Raw genomic sequence first — 17,983 nt, 5'->3', positions numbered from 1 at the left:
CTTTGTGGTCCTATAGCGAAATGGAAGAAACAGCAGTTTGTAGGAACAAAAATCAAACTGTTCAGGATATGCCGAATGTTTTTTTCTTTGGTAATAAAAGCAAATTCTTCATTACAAGAAACAACAATTACAAACCCAATCAAGGGCCATAGGTTGTTTAGAGGAAATACTAACAACCCAATAAACATAAATCTCAAATAAGTTAATCCAAATAGTAAACCCTTGGGAGAGGTGATGACTACAGCCTTCAAGTTGTGGCCGACCATGGCCTGACCACCAGGAGCGGAGGTCGTCAAATCGTATGCTAAGTGGTTTGGCTTGGCTGGAGGGGTTTGGAAACCAGCTGTAAATGTGGAACTCTTCTTAATGTGAACTGCCGGCAATCCGAGTGTTTCGACCTACTAATTCAGGGACTACGAGCAATAAACGCGATATACATATAACATATGGCTGTATAGAAGTCATCCCGCAGTGACACAGAAAATCAGCAATGATCAGTTTGCTAGCAAATGAGGAGCTTATTGATGATATCAAGCAGCTACGCAGCAAATTACCTAAGGTGTATCCAAGAACGTGCAATGGAGTAGCACATAGGCTAAAACCTGATATAGCCTTTGAATCTGAAAATGCTTGTAGTTGGCTCATACCAACCAATTTTACAGTCATTTTTTGTAATGCTCTCAACGTCTCACCCTCCAATCTCCACACTACCCACCTTCACCGCCTTACCAACTATCTCCAACAAATGCCCCCATACCAGCTTTGACAAGTTGACCATTAATTTGATAGCCACTTATTACCCAAATATTGGGGAAGATTGAGTCGGAAGCCACCTTATTTCATACTAGAGTAGGTGGATTCAGCAATATTAATCACCATAATTGCTATTGGAAAGGAATTCTTCCAAAACATGCTAGATAGGTTTCTTTTATTGGAATTCTACCAAGACAATGAAATTGGTTCATACCGTGTATTAACTTAACTGTACGGGTATGAAAATCACCTGTAAACATACTATTTTTACTCAACCAGAACTGGAACATGCTAACACAAAAAATTTACTCATTTCACTATCTAAAATTTAATAAAACAATAATATTCATGGTTTATTTGTGGGAGCAACAAGAGCAAATACAAAGGAGAAAATGGAAAACCATTAGATGGGAACCAAAACAAAAGAGAGCTGACCTACAGCACCGAAAGCATGACCAAGCTTTTTCTTTTTTTCCTTTTCCAACAGACATTATATTGTGAGGTGCCTTAATTTCAAGGGCCCTATATATTTTATCACAATATTGAAAATATTGGATTCTTGGTTAACCTGATCAATCCTTGTACTTCATTTGAGACATCTGGAAGCCAGGCATGTCAAATGAGGCAGAGAACTTCTCAACATCAGCCTTGAGTTCTTCAATTTCCTTGTTGTTCACCAACCCCTTGTTGAAGTCTTTCAGTAGCTTTCCGAATTCCTTCTGAATCTTCAAGGTGAGGGTTACAGCTCTGTGAAGGAACTCACCAATCTTCTCAAAGTCCTTCTCAACCAAACCTCTTGAAGTCATGGCCGGAGTACCTGTTATACAGCCAATAAACTCAAGTCAGAACCAGTAAAGCAATAAAATCTAATTTGCACTCAATCCGGTGCAACCCCCACCCCAAGAAATTCCTTTAAAACCATGGTGTGCATATAAAAAAAGTAGTCTCCTTTCCATCAAATAATACTAACCAGAATGGAAAAGTCAATTAGTAGAGCGGTTCTTACCAATTCTTACTCCTCCAGGAGCCAGGGCACTGCTGTCACCAAAAACAGCATTCTTGTTCACAGTAATGTTGGCTAGGTCACAAAGCTTCTCAACCTTGTTGCCTGAAGAACATCATAAAGGAGTTACAATTATATTACAAAATAAAAGAGCAACAGGAAAATAATTGCCACTATAAGAATAACAGATTGAGCAAATTAGAAATTTAGAATATTACCAGTCAAACCAAGAGGCCTGAGATCCCACAGTACAAGATGGTTCTCGGTTCCTCCTGTGACAAGCTTGTAATCCTTGCTCATCAGATACTTTCCGAGAGCAACAGCATTGGCCTTGACCTGTTGAGCATATGCTTTGAAACCCGGTGTCATGGCCTGCTTAAGAGCAACAGCAAGAGCGCCAATCTGGTGATTATGAGGACCACCCTGAAGCGAGGGGAAAACAGAAAAGTTGATCTTGTCTTCAAAATCATATTCTGCACCCTCTGGCTGACCCTTCTTTGGTGGCTTAGGCCCCTTCCTGTAAAAGATCATACCAGCCCTAGGTCCCCTCAAGCTCTTGTGAGTTGTGGTTGTGACAATGTCACAGAACTCAAATGGATTCGCAGCTTCCTATACACAAAAACAGAGTAAGAACACAGTCCTACTGCCATGATCTAGTTGACAGTACCAAACACAGAATATTCCAAAACTGAATTGCAAACACCGACACCAAGTGGGCACAAATACAAGGACAATTATTACGAGATTCACTTCAGAATCAAAACAGTTTTATTAAAACGATCTGGCACATGCTATCTTAATGACATATATATAAATAAAACCAATTCTTAATCATTAAAACAACTCGGCAAGAAAAGAAGACAGATTTAAGAAAACGACCAGCAGCATACATAAGATCCACAAATTGTGCAGGCAAGCATCACCAAACAGCTAAACGTGCATGTCACTCCAGATCTACCCCAGACTCAATCAACTAGATATAAAACTCACTCCCTACATTCACTTCATCTAGAACAACACCATGTTAATTTAGCCCATTTCCATCTGCATCCTAGTAGTCATTACAAAGTGCCAGACATCAACTCTGCGATCATAGCAGCATGAACAATTTACAACCTTTACATAATTTAATCTAACAATTCAACAACTTGTTCTCAAACAATGCACACCAACTTAACCAAACCAGATCTCAATAAAAACACATTAGATCTAACCACAAACACAAAGGAAAGTGATAAAAAAAAACACGCACCTGAGCACAAACAAGGCCACTGATATGAGCCATGTCACAGAGCAAAAGCGCACCGCACTTATCCGCCACAGCCCTAAACCTAGCATAGTCCCAGTCCCTAGGATAAGCACTCCCGCCGCAAATGATCAACCTCGGCCTGAAATCCAAGGCCTTCTCCTCAAGCTTATCATAGTCAATGTAACCAGTGGTGGAGTTCACCTTGTACGGCAGCGACTCGAAGTAGATCGAAGTCGCCGAGATCTTCTTCCCGCCGGAGGTGTAGTAGCCGTGGGTGAGGTGGCCGCCGGAGGGGAGGTCGAGGCCCATGATGCGGTCGTGGGGGTTGAGGACGGCGGTGTAGGCGGCGAAGTTGGCGGGGGAGCCGGAGTAGGGCTGGACGTTGACGCCCCACTGGGACGCGTCGAGGTGAAACGCCTTGAGGGCGCGTGCGCGGCAGAGGTTCTCGATCTCGTCGATGAACTCGTTGCCGCCGTAGTAGCGGTTTCCGGGCATGCCCTCGGAGTATTTGTTGGTGAGGGCGGAACCGAGGGCCTCGATGACGGCGAAGGAGGTGAAATTCTCGGAGGCGATGAGCTCGATGCCGCGGCACTGGCGCCGCTTCTCCTTCTCGATTAGGTCGTGGATTTCGGGATCCACGGTCTCCAGGTTGGTGTTTCCCCAGGCGTCTACGGCCTCCATTGTTGGAGATAGAGAGAGAAATGGGGAGGAAGAAGAAGAGGAGGAAGGAGAAGTGAGTTGTGGGTGTGGTGGTGGCAAACTGGTATTTCTGGCTTTATAACACTCACTCTTTTATGCGAAAGTACTATTGTGTCCTTGTGATTTTTTCGGTGGTTGGTGTCAGATGTGGATTTCTTTTCTTTATTATTTGGGATCTCTAGGAACTGTATACCGTTCTAATTCTATATCACAGCGTTGTATATGCATCAGTTGGGAATTAGTTCTGTTTGTGTGTTAGTTAGAGAAGGCATTAACAAAAGAAAGAAAGAAAAAGCTTACACTACTCCAACTTCTAGGGGTGGGCATAGATTGGGATGGATTGGGTTTGGCCCAAACTCGTATTCGACTGAAAATCAACACCGAAAATTAAATTGAAAATACATGATATCGGATTACTCGGTACATCAGTTCGGCGCGAGTTGATTTCTGTGTAAAATTTTTGACTAGTTATTCAGTCTAAGTATCCAAGTTCATGTCTGAGATATCTTGGAGATTCAACACCAGGTTCAATGAGCTATGCCCATATCATACAACACATAAATTTAAAAATCAAAAACCATAATTTGAATCAAACTTGCTAGAAACTCAATCCAATCTCATCCCATTTAGTGAAATAAAACTAAAACATTGAGTCAAACACCATATCCAAATAAAAAAAGAAACTTAATTGTATACAATAATAAACAACACATGAATGACATGATGAAGAAAGATTGGGGTTTTAATGTATATCCTCATAATTCGATGAGATAGTGAATGGTGGTGAGGTGAGAGTTCAGGGCACTTTACTTAATAGGAATAGAATGGAAAAGTGAGGGAATGATTATGGTTTTAGAGAATTTCATCGTTTACTTACAGAAGATGGAATTGTCGTAAATGTGGGTCACACTTCTTCATCCGGAATTTAATTTTTAACAATTCAGATTTAAAAATCCAAAATGAGAGGTGGGTGGGATTAAAACATTATGAATCGATATATTTATTCCGATGATACCCTCTATTAATATGGTAAATTTTTCAAACTAGATGATGAATATGTTTTTATTGTTATTGTCTAACCCTTGTGTCTTCCTTAACTTAAAACATAGTCATAATACAAAAATAATTTTGACAAATTTTGGCACAAGAGAGTTGCATGTAGGAAGTTAGATGTTAATATGTAACCTCATGATTATAATATATATATATATATATATATAGTATCAGTTAACTCGTTAGTTTCACATAACTTCTCTATCAATTAAGATCATCAATATGACAAAATAGAGAAAATCATCTATATCAATATATATATATATGACAGTTTGCAATGAGAATGACTGAAATGTATAACTACATTTTAAGGTTACTTTAGTAATCAAACTAGAATTAGTTCAATTCCTAAATCAAATTCTATACGGTAAGCAGTGTTCGAAATATCGGATATATCGCCAATATTTCGAATCCGATACAATAAGGGCATATCGGTCAAACTTTGATTTTTTTTTCTTTCAATTTTTGTTTAATTTTTTAATATTTATATCCTCTCTTTTTTTTAAATCTTATATATTTTTTTCATTTTTTCATATATATTTTTCTTTCAATTTTTGTTTAATTTTTTAATATTTATTTCCTCTCTTTTTTTGAAAATCTTATATATATTTTTTTTTCATTTTTTCATATATATTTTTAATTTATATATATTTTAAATATATATGATGAATTTAAAGTCTAAATAATCATTCTTAAATACCTATTTTTATTATTAGATGTCGTTCGTGTACTTTAATTGTCACAAAATTAAATATTTATTTTCTTTAATTTACTTAGTACCGTTTTTTAGTTTATTTTGGTACATATTGAAGTATAATTTTATAAATTTTATTGAAAATAAGCAAATCCGATAAAACCGATATATATCGATATATCCCCGATATATCTCCTATATATCGTTTTATCCCTCGACCGATACGATACCGATAAGCGATATTTAGACCATTGACGGTAAGTAAACGCATAATGGAATTCAAAATCTCTCTACTAATTCTATTTCGTCACTCATTCATTTAGCCACCTATTCATGATGAAATTCATTCCGGGTGAGTAAATGTGCCTAAATCCCTCACAAATCTTGGTGATACACCAGTTTAATTCCCTCATCATTCCATTGATGACCAGAAGGGGATTCGATTCAACAATTTTGTAATGTTCATATTTGAAAATGCTTTAACCAAGCATGCAACCTCAACATTTCTAAGTTTATTCTTTATAATGTTTATAGTTGAAAATGTCCTTTCAATTGTTGCCATAAAAACAAGGATAGTAAAAATTAGGATTAGATACTTGTGATATCTTATACTTTACACCTAAAAATAGTTTTATCCCTTGGGTTTCAACTTTAATTAGTATATTCTCGAGCTCTATATCATCGACAAATTTGTCTATTCCGTTAAATTAATCTGTTATTTCATTGACATGCCAAATATTTGACGTTAAAATGACTAAAATATCCTCATTAGAAATCAATTTTATTTTTCCTTATTTTTTCTCTAACACTTGTATGCATACTTTTTCTCTGTATAGGTTGGCACAAGGAGAATTGTTTTTTCAAATGAAGCACTATTGAAAAATTTGACATTATTATTTTGATAGCATTTTCTATTTGTCATATCATATATATATATATGTATATATATACATATAAGTGTGATATTTTGTGTTGATAACATTGTTATAATTTATATTTGATGCACCAAAAAAAAGATTAAGGAAAACAAAACAAACAAAAAAAGGAGAAGGAAAAGCTAAAGAATTAGAATAAAATAAATTGATTTGAATTGGGGGTATTTCAACCATTTAAAAAATTTAACAGATTTTTTTTAACGGTCAACTAACGAAATAGATAAAAACTATTGATAAATGTGAGTTTAAAGATATACCAATTTAATTTGAAAATCAAATGACAAAACTGTTTTAAGTGTAAAGTATAAAGTATCACAAGTATTTAATCCTAAAAAATAAACAAATTATCACATATCTTTCTCATAATATGCACACTCTGATTGAAGAGTAAGCATCTCATCATCATCAAAATATCCAAGATACAAGTTCTTGGTAAGATTGCAAACATTTTCAGGTTTAAAACTCTTGAAGTTATCATGAGGATCCAAGGTTGAACTAATAATAATGAAATTGATCTGATGCTTGGTATAAGAATCTTCTATTCAACTCACTCAAACAATCCAAACATTGTGTACATATGGTAATGATGTTCAATTGAAATGAAATTTCATTGTTGGCAATCACGACATGTAACAAATTTGTAATAAACAATCAAATCAGGCATATCAAGATCATGTTTTTCACAAAAAAAATCCACTTCTCTTACCAAATCCTCCCAACCTTCTTTCTCTTATTCTTGAAGAAGTGACTTTGTAAATCTATTATTAGGTGACAATAATGAATAGACCCATCGCCTCGTTTCTTGTTATATCATCGTTGTTTTTCACACTTAAGCTTTTCTTCACACTTGAAAGACCCAAATGGACGTCGTCTGAAAGATAAGTAATGTATTCTTTCATCAACAAAAGCTGTATTTTTTTCCTTCAACTTCATATTCATTAATTCCATTTCAATATCTTACTGTCAACTCCCACATGGTCCTATCATACAAGCTCAACAACTGCAATGAATGAATTTTCACCGAAATGGTGAGAAATGAATATATGATACACAACATGGGAGCTACTTGACCAGTTTTGGGGTTCATTTTTCACTGAATGATCTTGATCTCGCCAAATGGATGTCCTATTTGGCCTGTTTCAGCCATCAAAAGTTGCTTTATGTGATTGCATCCACGGCTTTTAAGGAGTTGCCGGGATTTAAAATATCGTTAACCTCTCATGTTTCTCACTTGAAGATTGTATATAGTAAGCACTTTTGAGTTCTCAGTTCTAAGGATTTGTGAGGTAGTATTGGGAACACTCACAATCATAAAAATCAATCTCGAATTAAACCTTGCGAATTGACCAATCTCAAGATGATTGTCATTTTTTTCCTTACCGGACGTGTCTATATCTTCATCAACAAGAATATAATATTTAGAGTTCTCGACTTCATCACATATCTTACCCCGTACTTTATTAAAAAGAATATTGTTGATTTGCTTTTGAATTGAGGGACTAGTCACTAGTGGAAAACAAAACTTAAGAGACATAAAGATTTATTCTCGTAAGAGCAAATATTCGTCCCATACGTACTTACGAGACGAATGTTTCATCGCTTAAGTTTCATCGTGTAAGCCTCGTCACATAAGTACTAATATGACGAATAGCAAATATTCTGTCACTTAGGAATTTTGTTAAATGACAAACATGATTTTGTATCGTAAGTATTAGTGAAGAAAATAGTCTGCTTATGCGACTAATCACATTGCCGGTTAAGTGATTAGGAAATTGTTAAAAAAGTTTTAATTTATTTTTTCAATTGAATTCTGATTTTTTTAATTTATTTTAATATTAAAAACTTAAAATATACTTATGCCCATTGTATATTATAACATCATTCAGTACAGTGTAGGAGCAAAGGACAAAATTTAGGGGGTGTCACCATATGCAATTAACTCAACTTTAATTCAATTAAACTATGCTAAAAGGATGAAATGCATATATAACCCAAACTTGGAACTTGAAGTGTTACATGGCACTGTTGGTCTTAGAGTAGCTCCACATCAGATTCAGTTTTCAAAATTTGTTACAATCGTTGTTTGAACTTCATACTCACAAATTGTAGTTTTTTTTTTCCTTTCGTTTCTAGTAGGATATATCAGCTTCCAAATCCAAATTTAATACAAGTGGATTTTCAAACATCATCTAGCTTATATCGTACTTTTATTTAGGAAAACAAATTTGCTGACCACCATTTATTTGTCAATCTTGTGTCAACCCTTCTAAATTCATGTCATGTGTCTTTTCTCAACTCATAGTTAAATAATAATTAAACAACTGGACACAAAACATGAGTTTAGAAGAGTGTGCAAATAGAAAGTAGTCGGTAAATTTGTTTTCTTCATTAAGTTTTAGTACTTGTAACATTAATGGACGCCAGAGATGTAGCTAAGTAGAACCAAGAACAAATTGGAAAGAAAGGAATGAAATGAAGTAATGAGCACGTCATATTGTAGGAAGTTGGTGAGTGGTGGGAGTTAGCGGTCACAAACCCTTTCTTATTAGGAAAAAAAAACGGTTGAAAGCTCTGCTTTTGTGATTCTGGGTTGGTGGTGATGGGCAACTTGGTCATTTTCGCACTCATACCAAACCCCCACAAGCAACTTGTGTACGTCGTGTCGTATCGTGGCTGTGAGTGATGCACTTTAAAACTAGTCATGGGGTGCCCTAATCATGAGACTAGATCTAATTTATGTGCGAGAATATTTCTCTTGACAATTTTTTGTAGCAAACAAGTGGAGGATTGTGATTTGGTAATATTAAATTTAGCCACAAGTTCACCAACCATGGAAAATCAGGCATCATGGAGGACATTAATAAAACTCCATGAAAACAGGAATAGTGTTATTAAGTGACTTAAACACGTTCGTATTACTAAACAAGGTTACCTACTCTGCATCTACCATTTGTTTACTATAAATTCTATAAAAATGTGAGACTGCGAGATTGTAATAAATATATTTTCGATAATAACAAGCGGTCGTGTATGTAAGAACTTACGTGTGATTAGTGATAACCCTAGTAATTATGTTCGAATCTCACCTACGTTAATTGAAGTTTAAATATCAATTTATATTTGATGCCAGTGGGGAGAAAGTTGTTTAGAAAATATCTCGGCTTGGATTATCTCTGACCTAGAAATACTGTAGTTGATTATATTTTCAGCATGAGAGATCATTTTAAACCGTTAAAAATATTAAAGGAAATACCACATGATATCAACCGCAATAGAATGCCTAAACCAACTTACAGAGCGCTCAAAATTAGGAGCCGCATAATGTGCAATTTTGACGACGTTGCCTGCTTTAGTCTCGTGATTGTATGTGTTAAATTTGTTTAAAGAAGAAAAGAGGGATCATACTAGTGAAAATATTCTTCAATGGTTTGGCACCTAAATTAGCTACAGATGCTTGGAAGTTGGATATGTTGATTAAGGTAGAATTCAAACGAAGTAGTTATGAATCTGAGCGCATCAATCGTGTATGGGAAGCAATTTTGGCTTGTTAAGCTTTCGACATCATCGTTATGACGAGTACCTAAAGAAAACTGACCCCTTCCTTCAACTTTGAGAAGAAATGATATCTAATAGAAGCAATACAAATGGAAGTATTACTGGGACATTTCTTAATAATTACTAATTAGGGTTTGGGAGAAGAAGACCAACTAATCAAAACCTCTTCCATTGTACAAGTTCATAGACCAATTCACCAGGTCATCATCTATACATACCAAACTACTTTCCAATTCTCATTTACTAACTACTAATTAGCTAATTGGATGAATGTTATACGATGAGCGCGCGTAGGGCGAAAAATTTCATGACACAAAGATATCTAATACTACTAGTTAATCCTCTCAGAACTCTAATTAAAACTTCAACAAATGTCAAACCCTAGCTTACCTGATCACCTAAGTTTGAAAACTGAAAAAGAGAGATGTCAAAATCAACAACCCACTAATTCACATTTTCTATCTTATTAATTTGACTAAATTAGTACGTAGTTAGTAGCTAGATAGATGATCATCATCCTTATTAATTGTTCGTACTCATTACAGTAATTCGTGATGTTGAAGATCCTAAATTCTTTACCATCGTTGGCTTTCATTGTGTCAGTTAAGCGCCGTTCACACATAGCTATTTTCACCATATGAAAGCTCTGGCCGGAAGCTATACGAATTATTTTACGTGCCATTCACCTCTTTCACGCTTCATATCATCATTACTATGATTACATGTTTTTACTTTAAATTTAGGTGAGAAAGATGCTAGATAATTACTCCTTTTAAGTTACCATGCAAGACCACTGCATGCGGCTTCCAGTTTCACACTTTTGTTTTTTGAATTTCCGACTAGTGCGGTTACTCTCAAACATTCATTAATGAAACTGTCGAATACAAATGAGACATAAAACATAAATCCTTGATTATAAAGACCTGACATAATATCAAAGATATATACAAATAAGTACTCAATAAAGTATCAATTAATAAAAAATACAACTCTAATGACGATTCTATTTATTTTAAAAACATCGGTGATATAATGAAGAATACAATAGATATGAGATGAGATTTTAACAATAATCAAGTTGTACTGACATATCCTAATATGTTGCCGTCTTCGTTTTATGAATATCAAAGGAAGAACGGAGCTCATGTGTCAACTCACAGTGAGTGAGTGAGGCTGTCAAAACCCCACCACGCACAAATGCACATGCTCATATTCTCTCTCTCAAAAACTCATATGCCTCTCGACAACCTCACGTACGTTCACCGCCCCTCCACCACCACCACCACCTCACCCTCCGCCCCTTTTTTGTTTTTGTTTTTTTTGAAATAAGCCCTCTCTTTATCATACAACAATTTCAACACTCTTGCCGCGACAGTTATTTATTAGGATCGTCACTCGTGGCCCCCATTTCCACTCTTCTGGGTATCAAATCTTAATCTGCGCTACCATGCTCTTGGATTTCCAGTTAGTCATATATATATATATATGCCTCCGGATCCGATCTCGATTTTTTTTTCATTTTTTTTAGACCAAAAAATAAGAAATAAATAACAAAACGTCGGTGGTTGAGACCTGAAATGATATACGAGGTATGGGTTCATACACCAATGCGCTTGACAAGTTCACTAAGTCGGTGGACACGACCAGACATACGTAAACGACGTCGTTGCCTACACGCCACCAGCCGACAAATGCAATGATACCCTTTGGCCTTTGCCATCGCATGCACTTTTTAGTCTTTTGCCACCTTGGACTCGTGAAGACCTTGTTCAATTCTTTAAGGGGAAAACGGTGTTTGCATATAGTCACAGAGATTTGCAGACCAAATGAGAGTTGTTTAGGTACACACATATCATTGCCTTTTAGACCATTTTCGTCGCTTCACGTCTAGACCAGTTTTCAATTGTTTAAAGGAAAATGGAGTTTCCATATACTTTCAAGAAGATAGCAGGAGTTGCTAGAGATGCATATATTGCCTATCAGTTTGGCATATTCCCATTTTGTTACATTTTCTCTAGTCTGTGATCTCAGTTATTCAATTCCCTTGTGTATAGCTCACTATAAGGCTTGCCTACGTGTATAACTATATATAGGAAACGGACAAAATGTTCTCATAAAATATCCAACAAAATTAAAGTGAAAAGCAACCGTCCATCTAACACTCTGTCCAAAATTGATATCCATATTTGCTCTTCACACTATTTCAAGCCACCTACGGCGTATCGCTCGGCGGCGACGAAGAGAATTGGCACCAAAACATTGTTGCCAGTTGTTGTCAGCAAGATTGGTGAAGAGTTGATTTGGTGCACTCAAAACTTTGTTTTTAAGATGACAGCCGTTCAGATGATCCAAGGGTTAAATTTAAAAGTCCTCAAGAGGTCCTTAATAGAAAAGGGCTCCTTGCATATTGAGCATCATAATGAGGAAACTCTAATTCCCGATGCAAATGATCATTTTCCTTCTTTGTTTGAATATTTGTTTCACATATATCAGGGCTGGCCCTGGGGCAAGGCGAAGTAGGCTTGCGCCTGGGGCCTAAAAAAATAAGGGCCTTCAATTTCAAAGGTCGCAGTCTCTCGGTTTTACTATTTTAAAACAGAGAGAAGAGAGAGAGAGGGATGCGTGAGGGAGAGAGAATAAGAAAGAAAAGAGAGAAGAAAAAGAAAAAGAAAAAAGAGAGAGGTTTGTGTGTGGGTGAGCCTACCCTAGGCTCTTATTTTATTTTAATTCAATGGCGGAGATCAAATGATGGAAATCAAGAGTTAAGATTTAAAAATGAAAAAAGTGTAATTTTCTGAAAATGAACTTAGGTAATCGTAATTTTTGTAAATACGTATAAAATTAACCGAGCGACAAAAAAATATTCCGCGAATATTCCTACGCTCGTGATGACACGTAGTTTAACACAAAAATGATAAACAAAAAATTTGATATATCACGAAAAAATGTCGGTTAATGTGACAACAATGCAAAAAAAAAAATTTGCAAGGGCTTACACTCTACCCCGTTCAAAACATTTCATCCTCGAAATTAACTAAGTGTCAGAAGAGGTGCGGATATGCCTCCCACATAAGTGGCCTCATTACGGCTATGCCGTCTCCATTGCACATTCCCCATGGGTACCTCGCGATTCCATAATTTCAAATATGTGGCTAAAAAAAGACAAATAACAAGACTATAGCTTAGAGGCCTCCATTTTTTTTTCGCCTTGATGTATTTTTGACACAGGATCGGCCCTGACGTATATACACAATTGAAGACTTCTGTCGCACAATTATGTATTGTAAATTTGCAGATCCTTCGAATATTAAATGACAAAATATCAATAATAGCCGATGCAAGATTTACGAGGTCGAAGGAATTCTCGTCCTCAAACCTTAGTTGAGGCTACATATTTTTTTGTCTTCGCGAGGTATATTGACTTTTGTTTTCTATTCATTTGGGTTGCTCTCTCTTCACCGAATGTTTTCACCCACCTCTTCTTATATTTCTTGAAGAAATAGTCTGGTCCTGAAATTTCTTAGCATATTTCACAATGGTTCCTATTTCTTTGGGTTTTGTAACTAAACTATTTCTGGAATTACAATTTCTATAACTTTTTTTTCCCATTGCGACATTGTATTGGTCATAATGTGGTCACTTTCTCTTGGGTAAAGAAAGAAAAATAAGATCCATATTGCTGACAAGTAATGATACGCTACGGCCGAGTACAGTGTACACATAAGCACTCCTTTTCTCACCAAACCACACCTAGAGACGTGTCCAAGTACCTCCCCACCTTATCCCCACTTGAATGAAAATCCCCAAGTAGGCCCCGCACCACACAACCCCGCTCTCTACGCACTCCCCATTTTTACCAGATCCACCAAACCCTAAACGGACAATCCTGACCGTCCATCTCGCCCTCTCAACCTATTTATACCCCCTCCCTCTCTCATACTCCCTTCGCAATTCCCTCACTCTCTCATCCAACCTTAACCAGATCCAAGAGAGTCGAGAGAGTACCCCCGTAAACCCGACCCGATTCCCAATGGCTCTCTCCGTCGAGAAGCACAGCTCCGGCCGCGAGTACAAGGTCAAGGACATGTCCCAGGCCGACTTCGGCAGGCTAGAGATCGAGCTCGCCGAGGTCGAAATGCCCGGACTCATGGCCTCCCGGAAAGAATTCGGCCCGGCCCAGCCCTTCAAGGGCGCCCGGATCACCGGATCTCTCCACATGACCATCCAGACCGCCGTCCTCATCGAAACCCTAACCGCCCTCGGCGCCGAGGTCCGCTGGTGCTCATGCAACATCTTCTCCACCCAGGACCACGCCGCCGCCGCCATTGCCCGCGACAGCGCCGCCGTCTTCGCCTGGAAGGGGGAGACCCTCCAGGAGTACTGGTGGTGCACCGAGCGCGCCCTCGACTGGGGCCCCGGCGGAGGCCCAGATCTGATCGTCGACGACGGCGGTGACGCGACTCTGTTGATCCACGAGGGTGTGAAGGCCGAGGAGGTCTTTGAGAAGACCGGGCAGCTACCCGACCCGGCGTCGACCGACAACCAGGAGTTCCAGCTGGTGCTCACTATCATCAGAGATGGGTTGAAGACGGACCCCAAGAGGTACCGCAAGATGAAGGACAGGCTCGTCGGTGTCTCGGAGGAGACCACCACCGGAGTCAAGAGGCTGTACCAGATGCAGGCCAGCGGCTCGTTGTTGTTCCCTGCTATCAATGTCAATGACTCTGTCACCAAGAGCAAGGTATGCGATTTAGATCTGGTCTTTGCGTTCATTTTCGGCTTTTAGATCTGACATGTTTTTGATATACTGTGTTATTTAGATCCACAATTTTGGTGCGTAATTCTATATTGAATTCACTCTGGTAGGAAGTAGAAATTGTGCTGCTGCATTTTATCGTTTTATTCATTTATTAGTAGTTTTTTTTTAAAATTTAGTTTTAATTATTATATATACTTGTAACTGAATAATACCTATTATGATTCATGAGGTACTCTTGTATTGTAGATCCAGTCTTGTTTTTTAAATGTTGCTTGCGAATCGATAATTGAGGATATTGTTTTGGTTATGTCTGTACAGTTTGGGAAGTTGTACTAACTCACGTTTGTTTACTAGTAGTGGATTCGCATATCTAGTTTCGTTCAATGTGATTCTAAAATTGACCCGTTGAAGGGATATTAAATATTTTTGCCCATGAGCTTGACAACTTTGTAACATGACGTTTCCTTATGTTTGGCTATTCAGTTATAGTTTACTGCATTATTGGAATGTTTTACCGGATGAAGTAACAATTTGTTTTGTTTCTGCGTGACAGTTTGACAACTTGTATGGTTGCCGTCACTCTCTCCCTGATGGTTTGATGAGAGCCACTGATGTTATGATTGCCGGAAAGGTGTCCGTTGTCTGTGGATATGGTGATGTTGGAAAGGGTTGTGCTGCTGCCCTCAAGCAAGCTGGATCCCGTGTGATTGTAACTGAGATTGACCCAATCTGTGCTCTTCAGGCTCTTATGGAAGGCCTTCAGGTCCTTCCCCTTGAGGACGTAGTCTCTGAGGCTGACATCTTTGTCACCACCACTGGAAACAAGGACATCATCATGGTTGACCACATGAGGAAGATGAAGAACAATGCCATTATTTGCAACATTGGGCATTTTGACAATGAGATTGACATGCTTGGACTTGAGACATACCCAGGAGTGAAGCGCATCACCATCAAGCCTCAAACAGACAGGTGGGTCTTCCCTGAGACCAAGTCCGGTATCATTGTGTTGGCTGAGGGCCGTCTCATGAACTTGGGCTGCGCCACTGGACACCCCAGCTTTGTGATGTCCTGCTCTTTCACCAACCAAGTGATTGCGCAGCTTGAGTTGTGGAATGAGAGAAAGAGCGGCAAGTATGAGAAGAAGGTCTATGTCTTGCCCAAGCACCTTGATGAGAAGGTTGCTGCTCTTCATCTTGAAAAGCTTGGAGCCAAGCTCACCAAGCTCAGCAAGGACCAGGCTGACTACATCAGTGTGCCAGTTGAGGGTCCATACAAGCCTGCTCACTACAGGTACTGAAAGGCTTTCAGGGAGCAGAGAGAAGTGGGAGGAGAGGAACATCATGCCCCTGCACGGTCGAATATTTTTTCTTATTTTTTTTTGTTTCATTTACGTTTTGAATGGATTTGTACTAGAACTCTAGGTGCTTAATTTTGTTACTAGTTTGGAAAAGGTATGGTTGGGAAAGCTATGGATGATTAGGTCTCGCTTGAAGACCTGGGATGCGGTTTGAATAACGATTGAAAGGTGGGATGTGTGGGATGTGTCTGCTGCAGTATTTGTTTAGCTGCATCAGATTATCCATTTATTAGCACGAAAACGAGTTCTGGAAAAAGAAAATGAACTGAATTGCTTCATTTCAATTTTTGATTATCTTGATAGTTGTTTCATCTTGTTTTGTTTACACAGATGTTTCCATGTTTCAATGGTTTGGTCAAATGCTTGGATCACTGAACTTGACTGGGTGAAAGGATCAATAATAAGATCTAACTCTTATTTTAATATAATTTTTAAAATATTTTGTTAAGATGTTAAATTTTCTGTTAATTTTGTCATTTTATAAAATTTTAAACGACATGATGGGCCTAATTTTTAGAGTTTGTTTATCTAAACAGTTTAAAAAATTTTAAATCTAAAATATATATTCAAAGTTAAATAATTATTTTATCATCATAATAATTGTCATAGGTTCTACACTTTAGCTTTTAACGTTTGTTAAACTGTCTTAAAAAGAACTGCAATAAGAAAAAGAAAAATATAAAAAACAAATAAGAAATACTAAAAATTACTTAGATATTATATACAACATACAACGTAGAATCTACGCATCCCAAGAAAATATCGAAGTTCTTTAAGAAATTTTTGAAGAACATCAGAAGTCTCTTCACATTTTGAGCATCGGTTATATCTGCCATAGCTGGTATCGGAGCTTGTTTCGCTCAGAAACAAGTGAAGATCATGCTTATGCCACAAAGTTGGCTCATTTTATCCAATAAAAAAGAAGATAAACCTAAAAATTACCAGTCTTTTGTACTGAAAAAGCTACTGATAAGTGGCAAGTGTGCTTTCATTCAAAACATATTCAAGAAAGTCAATACTCCATAAAATACGTTTGCAGAATATTAAATACTCTATACGACGAACATATTCATCTCCAAAAGGAGATTGGAGTAGCAGATCTTGATCTGTCAGACCTAGCCTGATTGAATTTCTAGATTATCTATCTAGAGAAAAAGACAATAATAAAATTGCAGAACAACTCGAAAGGTTTAATCTTCGATTAGATCAACTCAAATAAATAAATTCCAAGTAACAAAGCTTGAAGTCAAACTAGATTATCTCAAAGAAGGGAAATACTTCTCAGATATTGAGAAAAAGTTAGCGAGATCAGAGAATCTCTCTAATATTATCCATAAGCAAACAACTGAATTAAGAGACACTCAGGAAAGTCTGAAAAAACTTTTAGAAACTCTTGTATCCTGAATAAGATGAATCAAGAGAAAAAACCCAAAATGATACCTGAAGTATCGTAAAAGATATTTTTTGGTACCTACAAATTTTTGTTACCCGAAATGGTACATGAACTATTGCACCGTTACCCAATATGGTACATCTGTTAGTTTCTCCGTTAAATTGAGGATGTGACATGTATTTAGAGTTTTTTTTACCAAATATAGTAAAACCTCGTTAAATAATACCAGATTAAATAATTACCTCGCTAAAATAAATTTTTTTTTCCGGTCTCAACTCGAAGCCAATGTGTTAAATTAATAATTCACTAAATTTATAAGATAATGGAAGTTCGAGAATTTATTTTGCTAGACCCCATCGAATATATAAATTATTAGTGTCATAATTTATATAATAAATTTTAAATTTATGAAAATTTCATTAAAAGTTTTAATTAATATAATCATCATGAAACAATATAATATTTTGAACAATGTTATACATAAAAAATAGTATATTTAATAAGGTATACGTAATAAATTAAACAATGTA

General features: G+C 37.0%; 2 protein-coding genes across 2 annotated transcripts; one reads left to right on the top strand and one right to left on the bottom strand.

Moving 5' to 3' along the window:
* Positions 1–1,071: 1,071 nt before the first annotated feature.
* LOC126790481 (serine hydroxymethyltransferase 4) lies at positions 1,072–3,737 on the bottom strand. Its single transcript, XM_050516727.1, has 4 exons — positions 3,009–3,737; positions 1,975–2,365; positions 1,760–1,861; positions 1,072–1,570 (listed from the first exon to the last, which is right to left on the bottom strand). Exons 1-4 carry the CDS (start codon positions 3,684–3,686, stop codon positions 1,326–1,328), a joined length of 1,416 nt encoding a protein of 471 aa, XP_050372684.1. The 5' UTR covers positions 3,687–3,737; the 3' UTR covers positions 1,072–1,325.
* Positions 3,738–13,889: 10,152 nt separating this feature from the next.
* On the top strand, positions 13,890–16,344 carry LOC126790260 (adenosylhomocysteinase). The gene is made up of 2 exons (XM_050516432.1): positions 13,890–14,682; positions 15,254–16,344. Exons 1-2 carry the CDS (start codon positions 13,972–13,974, stop codon positions 15,998–16,000), a joined length of 1,458 nt encoding a protein of 485 aa, XP_050372389.1. The 5' UTR covers positions 13,890–13,971; the 3' UTR covers positions 16,001–16,344.
* The last annotated feature ends 1,639 nt before the right edge of the window (positions 16,345–17,983 follow it).

The sequence above is a fragment of the Argentina anserina genome, chromosome 4 (genome assembly GCF_933775445.1).
Source record: "Argentina anserina chromosome 4, drPotAnse1.1, whole genome shotgun sequence".
NCBI lineage: Eukaryota > Viridiplantae > Streptophyta > Magnoliopsida > Rosales > Rosaceae > Argentina > Argentina anserina.
The sequence above is the reverse complement of the archived record's forward strand: the minus strand, read 5'-3'. Positions and strand labels throughout refer to the sequence as shown.